The 18,758-nt window shown below is 47.6% G+C and overlaps 1 protein-coding gene across 1 annotated transcript in view; it reads right to left on the bottom strand.

Annotated features, from left to right (window-relative positions):
• Positions 1 to 8,315, bottom strand: part of nmi (N-myc (and STAT) interactor) — a 37,302-nt gene extending 28,987 nt beyond the window's left edge. The window contains exons 1-6 of the mRNA XM_084314901.1: positions 8,237 to 8,315; positions 8,069 to 8,099; positions 7,901 to 7,966; positions 4,939 to 5,097; positions 1,798 to 1,914; positions 1,407 to 1,569 (exon numbers count right to left, since the gene is read on the bottom strand). Coding sequence (XP_084171027.1) covers positions 1,407 to 1,569; positions 1,798 to 1,914; positions 4,939 to 5,097; positions 7,901 to 7,966 — 505 coding nt within the window. The 5' untranslated portion in view covers positions 8,069 to 8,099; positions 8,237 to 8,315. The remainder of the gene's footprint in view (positions 1 to 1,406; positions 1,570 to 1,797; positions 1,915 to 4,938; positions 5,098 to 7,900; positions 7,967 to 8,068; positions 8,100 to 8,236) is intronic.
• Positions 8,316 to 18,758: the final 10,443 nt, after the last annotated feature.

Raw genomic sequence — 18,758 nt, 5'->3', positions numbered from 1 at the left:
TATTGAATCGCCATCTCCGAGATCGTTGCCCTTCCTCCATGGATGTGATCACTAAATCAACCGGAGCATGGTCAGATATTACAATGTTCCCTATCCCAGTATCTGCTACCTGTTCTACCAGCGCGCTAGAGATCAGGAAATAATCTATTCTAGAGTATGAGGAATGCGGGTGAGAGTAAAACGTGTAGTCTCTTTCCTGTGGGTTCATAACCCTCCAAATATCCACTAGACCCAATTCCTCTATCAGTACACCAACCGCCAGTCTCCCTGTGTTGTCAGCGGTCCTGGGTTGATACGATTTGTCCATTAAGGTGTTTCCAACCAGGTTGAAGTCCCCCCCCTATGATTACGTTGCTATTCCCTATTTTCCTGATCACCTCACATACTTCATGGAAAAAGTCTGAGGACGACCCGTTGGGCGCATATATATTAGCTAAGGTTGGGTTAAGTACTTCTATTCTATTCACATAATACGCTTACTTCATATATCTACTCCATTCACATATATGCTTACCACTTGTATCTATTGCTATGTCCGCCCACTACAATCTCATGAGCTGTCTAAGGCCTGTCCCGTCTCCCTGTCCCCCTATGACTTGCTGTCCTGGAGTGCTGACCGGAGTGTCGGACGTCCCGTGATGAAGGCCGGGAGGTTGTGACCCCCTCTGCGTGCCCCCCTGTCTCCGGAGGTCTCGTAGTGGTGACCGGAGTGCCGGATGTCCCGCGATGATGTCGGGGAGTTCGCGACCCTCTCTGCGCCGCCCCCTATCTCCCTGTCTCCGGCTGTCCCTGAGCAATGACCAGAGTGTTGAATGTCCCGTGACTAAGACGGGGAGGACGTGACCCTCTTTGCGCCGCCCCTGTGCCTCAAATAGATCCGCTATCAGCTCTATCTTTAATCTTTCAAAATGTTCAGTTGCTATCGCTATTAGCTCCATCTTTAATCTTTCAAAATGTTCAGTTGCTATTGCATGCACTCATCTGTGTTTCACTACACACATGAGTGCATGCTTACCAACTGTCCGTCTGCAACACTACTATCACCAATATCTAAGAAGGGAGATCCCCCCTTGAATGGCCCTTCTAAGGTTTCTCTCCTCCACACTGCCTGTGGAGCTTTTTTCCCTATTGTTAGGTTTTAGTGAGTTTTTCCTTACCTTCGCGTGGGGTATGTCTGGGAGTGCTTGCATTCTTTCATTTATTTGCATTCATCTAAAAATGTTTGGACCTTATGGTGTTCTTGTTCTGTTCTTGACTTATTGTTATGTTTTCTTCTTGACTTGTTTAAAGAAGACCTGTACGGCCCATGGGGACATTAACGTGTGTTGTCGTCAGCAAATAGGCCTATAGACGCCAGAAAGAGCCGTGTAGTCGGTGTAGATGACGTGCAGGGTGACATTCTGTACCTTCCTCTTCCTCAAAGGTGATGAGTGCCTGGCCTCCCGTGAGGAGCACGGTGGGTCTCTGAGTGACGGTGAAGACCCCCTTGATCTGATGGACAGCGCCCTCGCTCGCCTTCTTCTCCTGACCGGTGAACTTCACCCGTACCTCTGGGATTTGGACATTAATCTGGATAATAATGGTAACAAATAAAAGAGTATTGGAGAACCTCACACTGTTTCATCCACACTACAATGTATTTACAGTTCAGGGATCATTTTAGATTCATAAAACAAATGTTATATAACAGATATATATATATATATATATATATATATATAAGTCGTCGTCACGTCGTCGTCGTCCCCCCCCCCCCCCCCAGCACACACAATCACAAAGTATTCTATTGCTACTTACCTTGGATTTGTGCTTTATTTGAACAGACTCTGCCTTTCTGGCTTCTAGGTCAGCCTGGCAGCGGCTCAGTTTGTCCTTCAAATATGCATTATCTTCTTCAAGCTTGAGAATAGAATGCTACATAAAAGAGAGGAAGACATGAAATCACAATCAATAGTATATACATTACATTAGAGATGCATCAATTCCATTTTTCTCCACCGATACCCGGTTCCAAGACCTAAACTTTCCGATGCGGAGTACCAATCTGATCCACAGTGAAAACTGTAGACTAAAGGCCCAATCCCAATACCCCCCATGGCCCTACCACTTGGCCCTACCCATCCATTTAGCATGTGGAGGTAGAGCAGTTGTCTGGTAATCCGAAGGTTCTCGGTTCGATTCCCACTCCTCCCGGGCAGTGTGTCGAAGTGTCCTTGAGCAAGACACTTAACCCCCAACTGCTCCCGATGAGCAGGTTGGCACCTTGCATGGTTGCCTCCGCCATCAGTGTGTGAATGAATGGGTAAAATGTGAGGAACAAATTGTAAAGCGCTTTGGATAAAAGCACTATATAAATGCAGCCATTTACCATTTATGTATATTTTGTTATGTACACGATACTTATATAGTTTCAGTTCAAATAAATTCCTTTCTTGAAGAAAACAACATCTTAGAAGAATTTCAGTCAGGATTCAGAAAATATCATAGCACTGAAACTGCCCTCACCAAAATAATCAGTGACCTCAGACTAAACTCTGACGAGAATAAGATCTCCATCCTTATCCTGTTAGATCTCAGTGCAGCATTTGATACAATCGATCACGATATTCTAATCGATCGTCTTGAAAACCATGTCGGTTTCTCAGAACATGTGCTGGGCTGGTTTAAAACATACATCAGAGGGAGGAAATTCTATGTTAAACTAGGAGATCACATGTCTGATATATACGACAACAACTATGGAGTTGCACAAGGGAGTTGCTTAGGTCCTTTACTCTTCTCCCTTTACATGTTACCGCTGGGTGATATCATCAGAGAACATAATGTAGATTTCCATAGCTATGCGGATGATACACAACTGTACATATCTGCTGAACCAAATGATACAGCGATTAGCTCCATTACAGACTGCTTACTGGCAATAAATAAATGGATGAGTAAGAACTTCCTGAAACTAAACGAGAACAAAACTGAAATTCTAATTATCGGCTCCAAAACTAAAAAAGAAACATTAATAAAGAACCTGGGGGGACTAACCCCTTGGATCAAATCTGAGGTCACTAGTCTTGGGGTTATCATAGATTCAGAACTGAACTTCAATTCTCATATTAGCAAAGTGACGAAAACATCGTTCTTCCATCTCAGAAATATAGCAAAAGTACGACCATTTATTAATCAGAACAATGCTGAGAAGCTAATTCATGCATTCATATCTAGCCGGTTAGACTACTGTAATGCACTTTTCACAGGTCTCCCTAAGAAAACCACAGAGAGGCTTCAGCTAATCCAAAACTCTGCAGCCCGACTGCTAACTAGAACCAAAAGGAGAGAGCACATTAGTCCAGTCTTAGCCGCTTTACACTGGCTTCCTGTAACATTTAGAATTGACTTTAAGGTCCTTCTCCTTACATACAAAGCTCTAAATGGACAGGGACCTAGCTACATCGCCAACACTCTAATAAATTACACACCAGCAAGAACACTGCGATCATCAGCTGCTGGACTACTAGAGGCTCCCAGAAGCAGTCAAAAGAGGATCGGTAATGCAGCCTTTATCAACTATGCCCCAAATCTATGGAACAAACTACCCCAAAACATCAGGGAAGCCAACTCGCTAGACATCTTTAAAAGACAGCTTAAAACCTATCTCTTTGCTCAGGCATTTCACTGATAGATATCTGCTACCACCTAGTGGCAAGAGGAAACATCAGGGATATCCTGACACAACTTGTATTTACCTGCACTATTCTTACCCTGCCTACTCTTATACACTGCCTATCAAATTCATGTGTCGGTTATTGCACTTTTTACTTCTTACTGATGACTATTTTTAAACTGAATAATTTTAAACTATTTTTATTATTTGCTAGATCCAAATGTGAAACACTGTGATTATTTGCCATATCTTGCTATGCTCGCTCATGTCTGTATTTTTTATGTCTGTTCTATTTTATAATTTTTTGACTGAATTTTTTAAACTGAATAATTTTAAACTATTTTTACTATTTGTGTTACTGAAAACTGTAAGCGGAGAGCCTATTGGGATGCTAGATCCTAATGTGAAACACTGTGATTCTACCTGTCTATCTTTTTATGCTCGCTTATGCCTGTATTTTTTACTGTTGTGAAGCACTTTGAACTGCAACCTCTGTATGAAAAGTGCTATACAAATAAAGTTATTATTATTATTATTATTATAATTATTATATATTATATATTATATATATCAGCATATTTGTTTTTTGCAGAACTTGGCATAACAACTTTCCCTTTGAGGAAATCGTTTTTTCTTTCTCGCTTTTCTCCAGATGCACACCGTTCCAAAGATGATTACAACTATTTCCATTACCGACTACCGCGGCAAGCCTAACAGAAATATGCAAGTCCTTTACATTATTTTGCTACAGATTTTATATAAGTGGATATAGTTTTCAAAGTAGTGTCAGTTTGAACAACTAAATTTAATATGTAGTTTGACATCTAATCATTGTGGAGTAGCTAGTAAATGGTAAATGGCTGCATTTATATAGCACTTTTATCCATTTGTTCCTCACATTTTACCCATTCACTCACATTCACACACAGACGGTGGAGGCAACCATGCAAGGTGCCAACCTGCTCATCAGGAGCAATTAGGGGTTAATTGTCTTGCTCAAGGACGCTTCGACACACTGCCCGGGAGGAGTGGGAATCTAACCGGGAACCTCCGGATTACCAGACAACTGCTCTACCTCCCGATCCACTGTCGCTGTAGTTTGGTGAAATCGTTTTTGAGTAGTTTCCACAGCAGGAAGAGGTCCAAAAGGTCTGGACACGAACAAGAGATATTTACAATAGGCTATACAGTATAGTGTTGTTATTGGAATCCATGTAGGCTACCTGTAGCTGTATAGATGCCTACCTGTACAGATGCCTACCTGTACCTGTATAGATGCCTACCTGTATTCCTTTCATGGTCTCATTGAATTCTTGTTCATGTTGCTCCTGTTCCACCAAAAGGGCCTCCATGTTTTTTTGGGCCTCTTTCTTGGCATCCTCTTCCGTCAATTTGTCTAACAGCAGTCTGGCTTTCTCGTCACCTGCCACCTCCACCATAGCCTTAAACAAACCAAATAAATAACTTGTGATAAAATCTAAATCAAAAGGGGAATAGCCCACCACCTAAAATGTTTTGTTGTTTTTAAATCAAAGATGTCTCAAGAGATTTATTTTACTACACGAGTAGTAGACTAAAAGTAGTAGTAAGACATTTCAGTTCATGTAACATTGAGTTATTGATTGAAAACGTTATTACCAGATTGCAGAATGGGTAGAATACAGTACGGCTCAATACAAACAACTGCTAAGAGGATGCAGACCAGAAAAATGTTTGTTTGGACATTTTCTAATTGCAGTGCTCTTTGAGAGCGGTTTTGAAGAAGGGTAGGGATTCACATTATTTTATGGCTGTTGGTAGGGCGTTCCACATTTTTGTGGCATAATTGCTAAACGTTTTTAGTCCCTTGTTTGAGCCGAATCTGGGTTGAACATGATTTGTGGAACTTCCTCTGGTGTTGTGGTCGTGGAATTCACTGACCTTTGGGAAGTATTTCGACATGTAAATGGGTATCTTAGTGGTGTAGTGTATCTTGTAGACCAGGCCCATTGCAAGTTGCTGTACTCTGTCATCTAATCTAAGCCATTCTGGGTTGTCAAAATGGGCAGGGGTAAGGTGGGTTTTAGGAGTAAGGTCAAGCAGTAATCTGACCAGTTTGTTTTGTGATGTTTGTAGTCTTGTTTTTAGGGCCTTCGAGGTGCAAGCAGTCGTAGTACCCTTGAATGAGTGCTCCTGTTAGTCTTCAAGGTATTCTTGTTTACCAGGCATAGAGGAGATCCGGTACAAGAATATTGTTCGTTGATTGACTTTTTTTATTACATTGGTTGCCATTTTTGTCACATAACACATAACTATGGGGGTAGATTTCTATCAAAAATAAACAAACGCAAAAGTAGAATCCACAATCGTAAAAACTATCCACACACACCTCAATTTGTGTTTTGTAAATCATAAGGACACACTTGATCTGCTTAGATTTACGTACGGAATTCTAAAAACACGCTTGATCTGCTTAGATTTACGTACGGAATTCTAAAAACACGCTTGATCTGCTTAGAGTTACGTACGGAATTCTAAGGACACGCTTGATCAGCTTGGAGTTACGTACGGAATTCTAAGGACACGCTTGATCTGCTTGGAGTTACGAACGGAATTTTGAGACAAATATTTCGCTGTTTTTCCTCGTGTGGATTCGTGTGTGAAGCTTCTTCTTCTTCGGTGCTACCGAATGTAGCCGGTGTGATCTTGTCTGCGTTGTGTTTAAAGTCGATTCGACCCCTGTTAAGGGATCGCCCTGAGTGGGAGTTGAACCCCGGACGCCGGCGTCGCGGGCGGCATCACAGACCACTAAGCAAGAAGTGAATTCACTGCTTGCTTCCGGGTCTGGATGCCTCTGGGGAGTGAGTTTACTTGCAGTACCGCTTACCATCCACAGCCACGTCACTACTTGTACCCGTGACTGTGGATATACTGCGGTACCTCCGTTACACTCACCCCACTAAACTCACACCACCCAGGGCATCCGGGTCACGGCACCACATGTAGCCGGTGTGATCTTGTCTGCGTTGTGTTTAAAGTCGATTCGACCCCTGTTAAGGGATCGCCCTGAGTGGGAGTTGAACCCCGGACGCCGGCGTCGCGGGCGGCATCACAGACCACTAAGCAAGAAGTGAATTCACTGCTTGCTTCCGGGTCTGGATGCCTCTGGGGAGTGAGTTTACTTGCAGTACCGCTTACCATCCACAGCCACGTCACTACTTGTACCCGTGACTGTGGATATACTGCGGTACCTCCGTTACACGAACACGGTTGTGTGTGTGTTCAGCTCATGAGCGCTACAAGTGGCCAAAATCTTTATCAACATTCCATTATGAAAATGTATGCTCAAACTAAATATATATAGTACCATTTTGAAGATAACAATTAGGGCTTTCAAATGATATAAAATATCTGTATGATTATCATTATTATTATTCATATATTTCATATTTGATACAGAAATTATTACAGTCCGCCACCACATTTTAACAAACAACTGCATCATAATGGAATGTTGATGCTTAGGGCTAAAGATAATGTGCAATTTTGACCACTTGTAGCGCTCGCGAGCTGTGGTGGGCAGGACTGGAGCGAGCAACAAGATGGTATACATTATGGTATATGAATAGTATATTCCACTATAGCAGTATATGGTGTGCTGTACATTTTAATCTAATCTAATTGTGCACGCGGCCCTCGCATTATAATGAGCTGGACAGGTGTGTATGTGTGTGTGCGAACGTGAACGCGATATCTGCCGTGCGAGACTAGGCGAGAGGCTGTCAACCCCCCCCCCCCCCCCCCACCCAACCACCTACAATGTACAGCCCCCCCCCCCCCCCCCCCCCACCCACCCAACCGCACCCCACCTACCCAACCTCCTCCAATGTCCAGTTTTTACGTCAAATGTATATACTCTCTTTTCTGGGCTCTTTTTGTATCACAAACAGTACTGTGTTTGTAAATCTGGTATGTCATAAATGTATAGATGTAGTACTGTCTATCTGTATGTCATGTATGTCATATATATGGCCTGATGAATTGAAAATAGGGGACCCTGATGTAAACAAGACGAAAGTCTTTCTCTGGTCTGCATCCTCTTAACAATTGTGTGTATTGAGCTGTACTGTATTGTACCCATTCTGCAATCTGTTAATACAATTTTCAATCAATCGGTGTGTGTGTGTGTGGATCGTATTTACGATTGTGGATTCTACTTTTGCGTTTGTTTATTTTTGATAGAATCTACCCCCATACATAACTTACCCTCCATTTCTCCAGCTCTTCTAGGGCTTTGGTGAGAGCTTCTTGATCGTCGTGACCATTATCCATCTGAAAACAATGAATACTCATGTAGTCGATTCGGATACCATTATGATTTCTGCATATAAATCAAAGTGATTAAACTTGTCATGGCAATTCCTAACTCCTTACCGTCTCGTGTTACCGGAAGGTCGGACACTGCCTGTTGTTGTAAGAAATCGAAACAGATAGTTACAGATGTCGCAATCAGTCGCATACATAATTGATATATTATCAACACAACAATCATGATTTACATAAAACGTTCATGTTAACAGCTGTATGGTGTTGCTTGCTTACCAAGTAAATGCACTGCTGAGAGTGAACTATTTGAGCCGAGAATGAAGTGGCGTGTTGACACCGAAAGTGAAAGTTACCACCAGTACTGCTGGGGGCGTTATTTTTTTCGTAGCCGCATTTTGCGGAGACGCTCTCTGATTGGCCACTTCATGTGACATGTGCGCCCAATCGTGTGACGCCAGTTTCTTTCACTGGTTAAGCTTATAATTAGGCACTCTTTGAATGAATGAAAACTTTATTTAACAGATTGCAGAATGGGTACAATACAGTACGGCTCAATACATACAATTGTTAAGGGGATGCAGACAACGTGACTGAACTCAAACTAGAAAGAAACAGACTAAGAAACGACGTAAACTCTATGATCAAAACTGCAAAAAAGAATTTCATCAATGACAAAACTGAGGAAAACAAAAACAAACCACGTGAACTTTGGAAATTACTCAATAATCAACTAGGATGCAGTAAAAAACTTAAAACCAGATTCTCAAACATAAACATAAAAACGGACAACACGCTCATCACAGACAAGCTGGATGTAGCCAATTACTTAAACATTTTCTTCACAAACATAGCCACAACACTGGTAAACAAACTACCCTCCCACTCAGGGCTTTATGGGGTAGAACACATAGTAGCTTACTACAAAAACCTAGGGGTCCGCAAGGACGACTTCAAGCTGGAAATGGTAACAACAGATGAGGTACTCAATAAACTGAGCGCCCTCCAACCTAACAAGGCCACTGGCCACGACAACATCCCTTCCAAATTCCTCAGAGACTCAGCAGCCGCCATCACCCCAATCATCACACACATAATAAACCTCTCCATAAAACAGGGACACGTCCCCAAGGACTTCAAAATTGCGAGGGTGACCCCTCTGCACAAAAAGGGCAGCAAATTAGACCCAGGCAACTACCGCCCTGTTTCTATTCTCACCTCCATCTCGAAAGTCATGGAAAAAATAGTCTACGAACAGGTCGAAAAGTACCTAGCGGAAAAAAATCGAATCTACGAATTCCAATCTGGCTTCAGAACATCCCACTCCACTGACACATGCCTTCTCTATTTGAATGACCACATCAAACAAGAGGTGGACGCAGGCAAATACTGCGGCATGGTCATGCTGGACCTACAAAAGGCCTTTGACACGGTCAATCACTCCATTCTGATTGACAAGCTAAAAGCAATTGGTTTTGATAGTCTATCAGTGAGCTGGATGCAATCCTACCTTGAGGGGAGGGAACAGATGGTGGAGGTAAACGGTACCCTATCCCCCCCCCTCACAGTGAGCTGTGGTGTTCCACAAGGAAGCATACTAGGACCGCTACTGTTCCTAATTTACGCAAATGACATGTCGTCAGCTTGTGACTGCAACTTGTTCCTGTTTGCGGACGACTCAGCCCTGCTGGTCTCTGACAAGAACAAGTTACAGGTTGAAAAAACCCTCAGCTCGGAACTAGGCAGAATCTGCATATGGCATGGCTCGCTGATAACAAACTATCATTACACATGGGCAAAACAGAGTCCATTCTCTTCGGTTCAAATAACAAACTCAGCAAGACCGACGGCTTCTCAGTTACAGTGGGTGACCTTACTCCTAGAACCCACCTCACCCCTGCCCACTTTGACAACCTAGGATGGCTTAGAGTAGACGACAGAGTACAGCAACTTGCAATGGGCCTGGTCTACAAGATACACTACACGACCGGGGTGCCCATGTACATGTCAAAATACTTCCCAAAGGTCAGTGAATACCACGATCACAACACCAGAGGGAGCTCCACAAATCATGTTAAACCCAGATTCGGCTCAAATAAGGGACTAAACACGTTTCGCAATTATGCCACATCAATGTGGAACGCCCTACCCAAAGCTGTAAAGGAATGTGGATCACTACCCACTTTCAAAACCTCTCTCAAGGGACACCTACGGGAGACTGCAATTCAACACTGGCCCCTGTAAATATCCTAACCCAACCCCCTCCAATGTACAGTCATTTACCTAGTATGGTTTTGTCAATAGTCCAATGTACAATTTTGTTTGTTTGTACAGTGTCTCCCCCCCCCCCCCCTCAATGTACAGTTTTGCTTGTATATACAGTGTGCCCCCCCCCCAACCACCTCCAATGTAGATTACCCAGTATGGTTGTCAATATCCCAGTGTACCCAACCCCCCCCCCACCCAACCTCCTCCAATGTACAGTTTCTACGTCAAATGTATATACTCCCTTTTCCTGACTCCTTCTGTATCACAAACAGTACTGTATTTGCAAATCTGGTATGTCATAAATGTATAGATGTAGCAGTACTGACTATCTGTATGTCATGTATGTCATATATGTCCTGATGAATTGAAAATGGGGGACCCTGATGTAAACAAGACGAAAGTCTTTCTCTGGTCTGCATCCCCTTAACAATTGTGTGTATTGAGCTGTACTGTATTGTACCCATTCTGCAATCTGTTAATAAAGTTTTCAATCAATCAATCAATCAGACCTGAGAAAGACGTTTGTCTTGTTTCCATCAGGGTCCCCCATTTTCATTTCATATAGACATTTATGACATACACAACATACATGCCATTTATGGCATAGGGACATATAGGTATTTAGTACTGATACATTTGTGACATAAGCGGTATTCAAATATACAGTACTGTTACCCCTAGATCCTGACAGAGTATATACATATGATGGGGAGGGGACTGTACATTAGGAGGGGGTGGGTGGGTGGGAGGGAAATATACATACGGCGGGGAGGGAATATATACATGCGGTGGGGAGGAGACTGTCTATTAGGAGGTGGTGGGGGTTTTGGGCATTTACGGTGGCCAGTTTTGAATTGCAGCCTCCCGTAGGTGCTCTTTAAGAGCGGTTTTGAATGTGGGCAGGGATTCACATTCCTTTACAGCTTTGGGTAGGGCGTTCCACATTGTTGTGGCATAATTGCGAAACGTGTTTAGTCCCTTGTTTGAGCCGGATCTGGGTTTAACATGATTTGTTGAGCTTCCTCTGGTGTAGTGGTTGTGGTATTCACTGACCTTTGGGAAGTATTTTGACATGTACATGGGCACCCCGGTCGTATAGTGTATCTTGAAGACCAGGCCCATTGCAAGTTGCTGTACTCTGTCGTCTACTCTAAGTCATCCTAGGTTGTCAAAGTGGGCAGGGGTGAGGTGGGTTCTGGGGTTCAGGTCAAGTAGTAGTCTGACCAGTTTGTTTTGTGATGTTTGTAATTTTGTTTTAAGCGCCTTTGAGGTGCTTTGGTACCATGAGGTGCACGCATAGTCATAGTACCCTTGAATGAGTGCTCCTGCCAGAGTCTTCAGGGTATTCTTGTTTACCAGAGAGGAGATCCGGTACAAGAATCTAGTTCGTTGGTTGACTCTTTTTTATTACATTGGATGCCATTTTGTCACAGGAAAGATTTGCCTCTAGGATGGAACCCAGGTAGGTAATTTCGTCTTTCCTTGTGACAATATTGTCACCCACTGTAACTGAGAAGCCGTCGGTCTTGCTGAGTTTGTTATTTGAACCGAAGAGAATGGACTCTGTTTTGCCCATGTGTAATGATAGTTTGTTATCAGCGAGCCATATGCAGATTTTGCCTAGTTCCGTGCTGAGGGTTTTTTCAACCTGCAATTTGTTCTTGTCAGAGACCAGCAGGGCTGAGTCGTCCACAAACAGGAACAAGTTGCAGTCACAGGCTGACGACATGTCATTTGCATAGATTCGAAGTTGGTTAAGGTTAGAGTTTGTCTTAGAGCAGGGCGATAGAACACCAGCCCTGATTCCAAACTCTTGTAGCGCTGAGAGAAAGGAGTCGGAGGCGGTGTCTCGAAGTTAAACCTAATTCCTTTATTAATCATCAGCGTAACAACAAGTCGACGTAGTCGTGTCGACAGTAAATAAGAATGCCGGTGGCAGGAAGTGCCACTCTATAAATCGTCCGGGGGGAACTACTATTCCCAACGAGTTCCTTGTGAATTATGTACAGTCACTACACAAGCCCCCCCAGAATTCACCCATAGTCAAAATCCCCCCGGCGTGGGGGAACAATTGCCCGGCCTCTGCGTGTGCGGAAAAGCGGGGGCGGGGAGGGCGGAGTGGCATAAGTGCCTGCACCGTCCACGACACCCGGGGGCACGAAACGGCCCCGGCGAGCGAGGAAAACCGGGGGCGGAGAGGGGAAAGCGTCGCAAGCGCCCGTACCCTCTCCGACACCCGGGGGCGCTGGCATCGGCGAAGCTGCCGGTGGCTCTGTGGGCGGTGGCACCCGGGGCAACGGCGGACGACCCCTGCGGGGGGGAAGGGCCAACTCCAAAGGTTGGGAAACGTCTACGTGAGCGGGCTTGATCCTGTCTATTGACACGGTCTCCGTCCTACCGCCCATGTCGACCATGAGGTCCTTATCACCGTGTCGCAGGACCCTAAACGGGCCATCGTAAGGGGGGCGTAGGGGCCCCCGGTGCGCGTCGTGGCGAACAAAAACGTACTCCGCCGTGTGCAGGCTGCGCGGCACCCGGGAAACGGGGGTACCATGCTGCGACGTGGGAATCGGGGCGAAGGTCTGAGCCGCTTCTCGCAGGGTGGAACGCTGGCTGGCCGCGGACCAAGGGGTTGTCGCGTCCGGAATGAAATCCCCCGGGACGCGCAATGTCTGGCCGTATAACAGTTCCGCGGACGAGGACTGCAGGTCTTCCTTGGGGGCGCTCCTAAGTCCGAGCATGACCCACGGCAGCTTATCCACCCAGTTGCCGTCCGTCAGGCCTGCGCGCAGCGCCGCCTTCATGGACCGGTGGAAACGTTCGCATAGCCCGTTAGCCTGCGGGTGGTACGCGGTTGTACGGTGCAGTTTAACCCCCAGGCCGCTGGCGACCGCGTTCCAGAGCTCTGAGGTGAACTGCGAGCCCCGGTCGGAGGAGAGGTCGGACGGGGTCCCGAAACGTGCGATCCACGTGCTGATAAAGGCGCGGGCCACGTCGGAAGAAGACGTCGAGGCGAGGGGAACGGCTTCCGGCCATCGGGTGGTCCTGTCCACCATAGTGAACAGGTAGGTAAACCCGTGAGAGGAAGGAAGCGGGCCCACGAGGTCAACATTGACGTGGTCGAATCTCCTCTCGGGAACTACGAATGTCACAAGTGGGGCCTTGGTATGTCGGTGCACTTTAGCCCGTTGGCAGGACACACACGCGTCGACCCAGGCCATCACGTCTTTCTTGAGCCCTCGCCACACAAATTTCTGTGACACCAACCTGCTCGAAGGCTTCCTACCGGGGTGAGACAGGTTGTGCACAGCCTCGAAAGCCCGCCTGCGCCAGCCTATAGGGACCAGCGGCCGGGGTTGCCCGGTGGAGAGGTCACAGAGCAGGGACGCGCCCGAGCCGCCAATCGCGACGTCTCTGAGGCGCAGACTGGTATCCGCTGTCCTGAGGGCCTGGATGTCGTGGTCGGAGGCCTGTTCCGAGCCCATGGCGACGTAGTCGAGGCCCAGTTGCACAGCTCCGATGACGACCCTGGATAGGCAGTCTGCGACCACGTTGGCTTTCCCGGCGATATGCCGTATGTCTGTCGTGTACTCAGAAATGTACGAGAGTTGGCGCTGTTGTCGCGCGGACCACGGTTCAGCCACCTTGGACATGGAGAGCGTGAGTGGTTTGTGGTCGACGAAGGCCGTAAACTCCCGGCCCTCCAGCATGAAACGAAAATGGCGCACCGCCAACCAGAGACCTAGGAGCTCTCTGTCAAATGCGCTGTACTTGCGCTCCCTGGGGGTCAGTTGATGGCTGAAAAACGCCAGCGGTTGCCAGGCGCCGTCCACGTATTGTTCATGCACTGCGCCCACCGCGTAGTCTGACGCGTCGGTGGTAATGGCGACCGGGGCCCCTGGTGACGGGTGAGCCAACATGGCTGCATCCGCCAGGGCCGCCTTGGTGGCCGCGAAGGCTGTCGTCCTCTCGGCCGTCCAGTCGACAGGCTGGTTGGGGGACTTGTCCTTCAGCGCCTCGTAAAGCGGCCGCATGGTGTGGGCCGCCCGGGGGATGAACCGGTGATAAAACGTCACCATCCCGAGAAATTCTCTGAGTGCTCGGGCCGTCGGGGGTCGTGGGAAAGCGGAAACGGCTTCCACTTTCGACGGGAGGGGGGCGGCCCCCCTCCTGTCGATGAGGTGTCCGAGGAACTGTATGGAGGTCAACCCGAACTGGCACTTAGCCGGGTTGATGATTAGGCCGTGTTGGCCCAGCCTCGTAAAGAGGCATCGGAGGTGCGCCAGGTGCTCTTCGGGCGAGGAGCTGGCGACGAGGATGTCGTCCAGGTAGACAAAAATAAACGGCATGTCTCTGAGCGTCGAGTCCATTAGCCTCTGGAAAGACTGTGCCGCGTTCTTAAGTCCGAACGGCATCCGTAGGAACTCAAATAGACCGAAGGGTGTTACCACCGCCGTCTTCGGGACGTCCAAGGGGTGTACCGGCACTTGGTGGTAACCGCGTACCAGGTCTACTTTCGAAAAGAACAGCTTACCCGCCAGGTGCCCTGAGAAGTCCTGGATGTGGGGGACCGGGTAGCGGTCTGGCGTGGTAGCATCGTTGAGGCGTCTGTAGTCACCGCACGGTCTCCATCCCCCGTCCGCTTTGGGCACGATGTGCAGCGGCGAGGCCCAGGGGCTGTCCGAGCGTCGGATAATCCCCAACTTCTCCATGTTGGCGAACTCTGACCTAGCGACTGCTAGTCTGTCAGGGTTGAGCCGGCGGGCCCTAGCGTACACGGGAGCTCCTTGAGTCTCTATGTGATGCTCGACCCCGTGTTTGGTGGTCGCGGCCGAGAACGTAGGCTGTGTCAAGCCGGGAAACTCCCGCAGTAGGCGTTGGTACACGTCACCTTCTGCGAGCGAGCTGGCCAGCCCGCTGTATACTGTACCACTTCATTGCGCACACATGTCAAGGAAGCGTATGTCTGGGCGTCTACCAGGCGGCCGTGCCTCACGTCCACGAGGAGCCCATGTGCGCAGAGGAAATCCGCCCCGAGTAGTGGGAACGAGATGTCGGCCGTGACAAACTCCCACGTGAACTGCTGTCCCCCGAAACACAACTCCACGGTCCTCGTGCCGTAGGTGCGGATCGGGTTACCGTTGGCGGTCATCAGTCGCGGACCCCCCTCCCCGCCGGCGGTGTCCTCCACCGTCGCCGGTAGGACGCTCCTCTGTGCTCCGGTGTCGCAGAGGAATTTCCGACCAGAGAGTGTGTCCTTAATGAAGAGTAGCCTGTTCGACGTACCTGCGCTCACGGCCGCTACTGGGCGCAGGTGTTGGCGTTTCCCGCCCTGACAAAAGTACAAGGTGGGCGGCACTTTGTTGCTTTCGCGCCGAAGCGTGCATGGAAATAACACAGGCCTGTGTCATTATTGCCGTCGGCCGCGGCGCCCCTCTCCATCTTCGCCCCTCCCCCTCTGGGCATGTGCGCCCGTGTCGGGGCTAGCACCTCTGGGGCTAAGTGCTGCGTGGCCAGGTAGAACCGGTCTGCCTCTTCTGCCAGAGCACGGGGATCCACAATGTTTGTATTGGCAAGTGCCGTCTGTACCCGTGGCGGCATGTGTCTGAGGAACAGCTCTTTAAATAAAAAGTTCGGCTGTTCGGCGCCCAGTAGGTTCAGCATCATCTCCATATGCTCCGACGGCTTGCTGTCTCCCAAGCCACGTATATCCAGCAAGCGTCGGGCACGCTCAGACTGCGACAACTCAAAAATCCTGAGTAGGTGCGTCTTAAACGCCTCATATTTATTCTGGGCCAGTGGAGCGGTAATGAAGCCTACCGTCCTCGCCGCCGTAGTGTTGTTCAGACTCGAGACGACGTGGAAGTATTTTGCGGCGTCATCCACGATTCCCCGTAGGGCGAATTGCGCCTCAGTTTGGGCGAACCAAGCAGCTGCCGACTGCTCCCAAAACTCCGGCAGTCTGAGAAAAACAGCGTTTGCCATGTTTGTCGTATTCTCCGTCTCGGAAACTTCTTCGAGACTAATGTCGGGGTCACCAGTGTAGCGCTGAGAGAAAGGAGTCGGAGGCGGTGTCTCAAAGTTAAACCTAATTCCTTTATTAATCATCAGCGTAACAACAAGTCGACGTAGTCGTGTCGACAGTAAATAAGAATGCCGGTGGCAGGAAGTGCCACTCTATAAATCGTCCGGGGGGAACTACTATTCCCAACGAGTTCCTTGTGAATTATGTACAGTCACTACACTCTAACCTTAACCAACTTCGAAAGAGTCGCCTAAGCTTAACCAGTGATAAACTAGGCGTTAGGTAGTTTGCATGCTGTTCGAGGCGGAAATGGGCAAAGACACAGCTCGTCACGCGATTGGGCGCACATGTCAGTGGCCAATCAGAGAGCGTCAGTCAGTGGCCAATCAGAGAGCGTCTCCGCAAAATGCGGCTACGAAAGAAAATAACGCCTGCTGAGGGGCTGAATGAATGAATGAATGAATGAGAACTTTATGTAACATATTGCAGAATGGGTACAATACAGTACGGCTCAATAGACACAATTGTTAAGGGGATGCAGACCAGAGAAAGACGTATGTCTTGTTTACATCAGGGTCCCCCATTTTCAATTCATAGTGACATTATGACATACACAATGTTAACAGAACACGCTTTGAAAGGGCAACAATAATGTGGTCAAGAGGTATGGATTCTCTATTGTGCCCGAACTGGCTTGACTTATTTATTCACATATAAGCAGTAGATGTACAGAGCTCTGCTCTCTTTGAGAGCCGTTGGAGTAGAGAAAGAAATTCTTCTTCTTCTGGTTGAGGTTTAACGGCGGCCGACTTGTTAGGGTATGTGCCGCCATCTACTGGTATCCTTTACCTCCTACAAAATCCAATTCCCCTCACCTTCATGGAGTGCAACTAATGCTGCTACTTCCTGATTGAGCCCCCCTCTGCGAGACACTCCTTGCCCCCTGCTGCCTGACTCTGTACTCCTTGGTCACCCGCTGCCCCCTTATTCAATTCCCTAACCACCTCCTCCAATGTCAAACCTTCCATACCCAAATGTTGAACCGCTATCCTAACAATCATTTTTGTTCTATCTGTTCTACCCTCAATCTTTGCCGCAGTATTAACTACCCCTGCCACGAAGCCCACAATACTCAATTTCTCCTCCCACACCCTCTCTCTATCCTCCTGCCATACCCTTTCTGCCAACTGCCCTTCTCCAAACCCCTGCACCCTAACTTGACTTCCTTGTCCTACCCTCCTAGCCGCCTCTGCATACGATAACTTACCCTCCCTTCTAACACTCTGAACCACTACCTCCCTCTTCATCACCTCACACCCCCTAAACGATACACTATGCTCCCCTCCACAACTACAACACCACAGCTTCACTCCCTCTCCACACTTCCCATAGTTAGAGAAAGAAATGAGAGGGGGCGACCTCTTATATAGTTCCCTCTACGGTAGAATACTCCGGTAGCTACGCCTAGAGCGCCCTCCGGTGGAGACAGATATATATGCATAGGTAACCTGTTACAGGTGCAAACAGTCATATACACAGTTAGACAGTCACTAACATCCCCACACAGAGTCCCTTAATTCAACACACAACATACATGACATCATGACATTTATGGCTTAGGGACATACATGACATACAGGTATATAGTACTGTTACATTTGTGACATATATATGATATGCAAATATACAGTACTACCCATAGATCCTGACAGAGAGTATATACATATGATGGGGGGGGGGGGGGGACTGTACATTAGGAGGGGGTGGGTGGGTGGGTGGGAGAGAAATATACATACGGTGGGGAGAGAATATATACATCGGTGGGGAGGAGACTGTACATTAGGAGGGGGTGGGTGGGTGGGAGAGAAATATACATACGGTTGGGCTGAGAATATACGGTGGGGAGGAGACTGTACATTAGGAGGGGGTGGGTGGGTGTGAGAGAAATATACATACGGTGGGGAGAGAATATATACATCGGTGGGGAGAAGACTGTACATTAGGAGGGGGTGGGTGGGTGGGAGAGAAATATACATACGGTGGGGAGAGAATATACGGTGGGGAGGAGACTGTACATTAGGAGGGGGTGGGTGGGTGGGAGAGAAATATACATACGGTGGGGAGAGAATATATACATACAGTGGGGAGGAGACTGTACATTAGGAGGGGGTGGGTGGGTGGGAGAAAGGCGTTTAGGTGTTGAGGCCGCGTTAAAATGTCGGGGGGGGGGGGGAACTGTACAAGCAAAACTGTACATTGGAATATCGACGAAACCTTACTTGGTAGAAGAGGGTCTCGTGTATAGGGGCTATGTTTATGTGTAAAATAAACGTTTTTCAAATGCAAAGTGACATTTACATTTACATTTACATTTAGTCATTTAGCTGATGCTTTTATCCAAAGCGACTTACAAGTTCTGTACAACAAGACAGCAAGAAGGGTACAACTCTATCAGCTGAGTAACAATGTTCATCAAAGTGTTGCGTGTTACAGTGTAGGTTAGTTTAT

This window comes from Notolepis coatsorum (assembly GCF_963971535.1).
Source record: "Notolepis coatsorum genome assembly, chromosome: 5".
In the NCBI taxonomy this organism is placed as follows: domain Eukaryota; kingdom Metazoa; phylum Chordata; class Actinopteri; order Aulopiformes; family Paralepididae; genus Notolepis; species Notolepis coatsorum.
The sequence above is the reverse complement of the archived record's forward strand: the minus strand, read 5'-3'. Positions and strand labels throughout refer to the sequence as shown.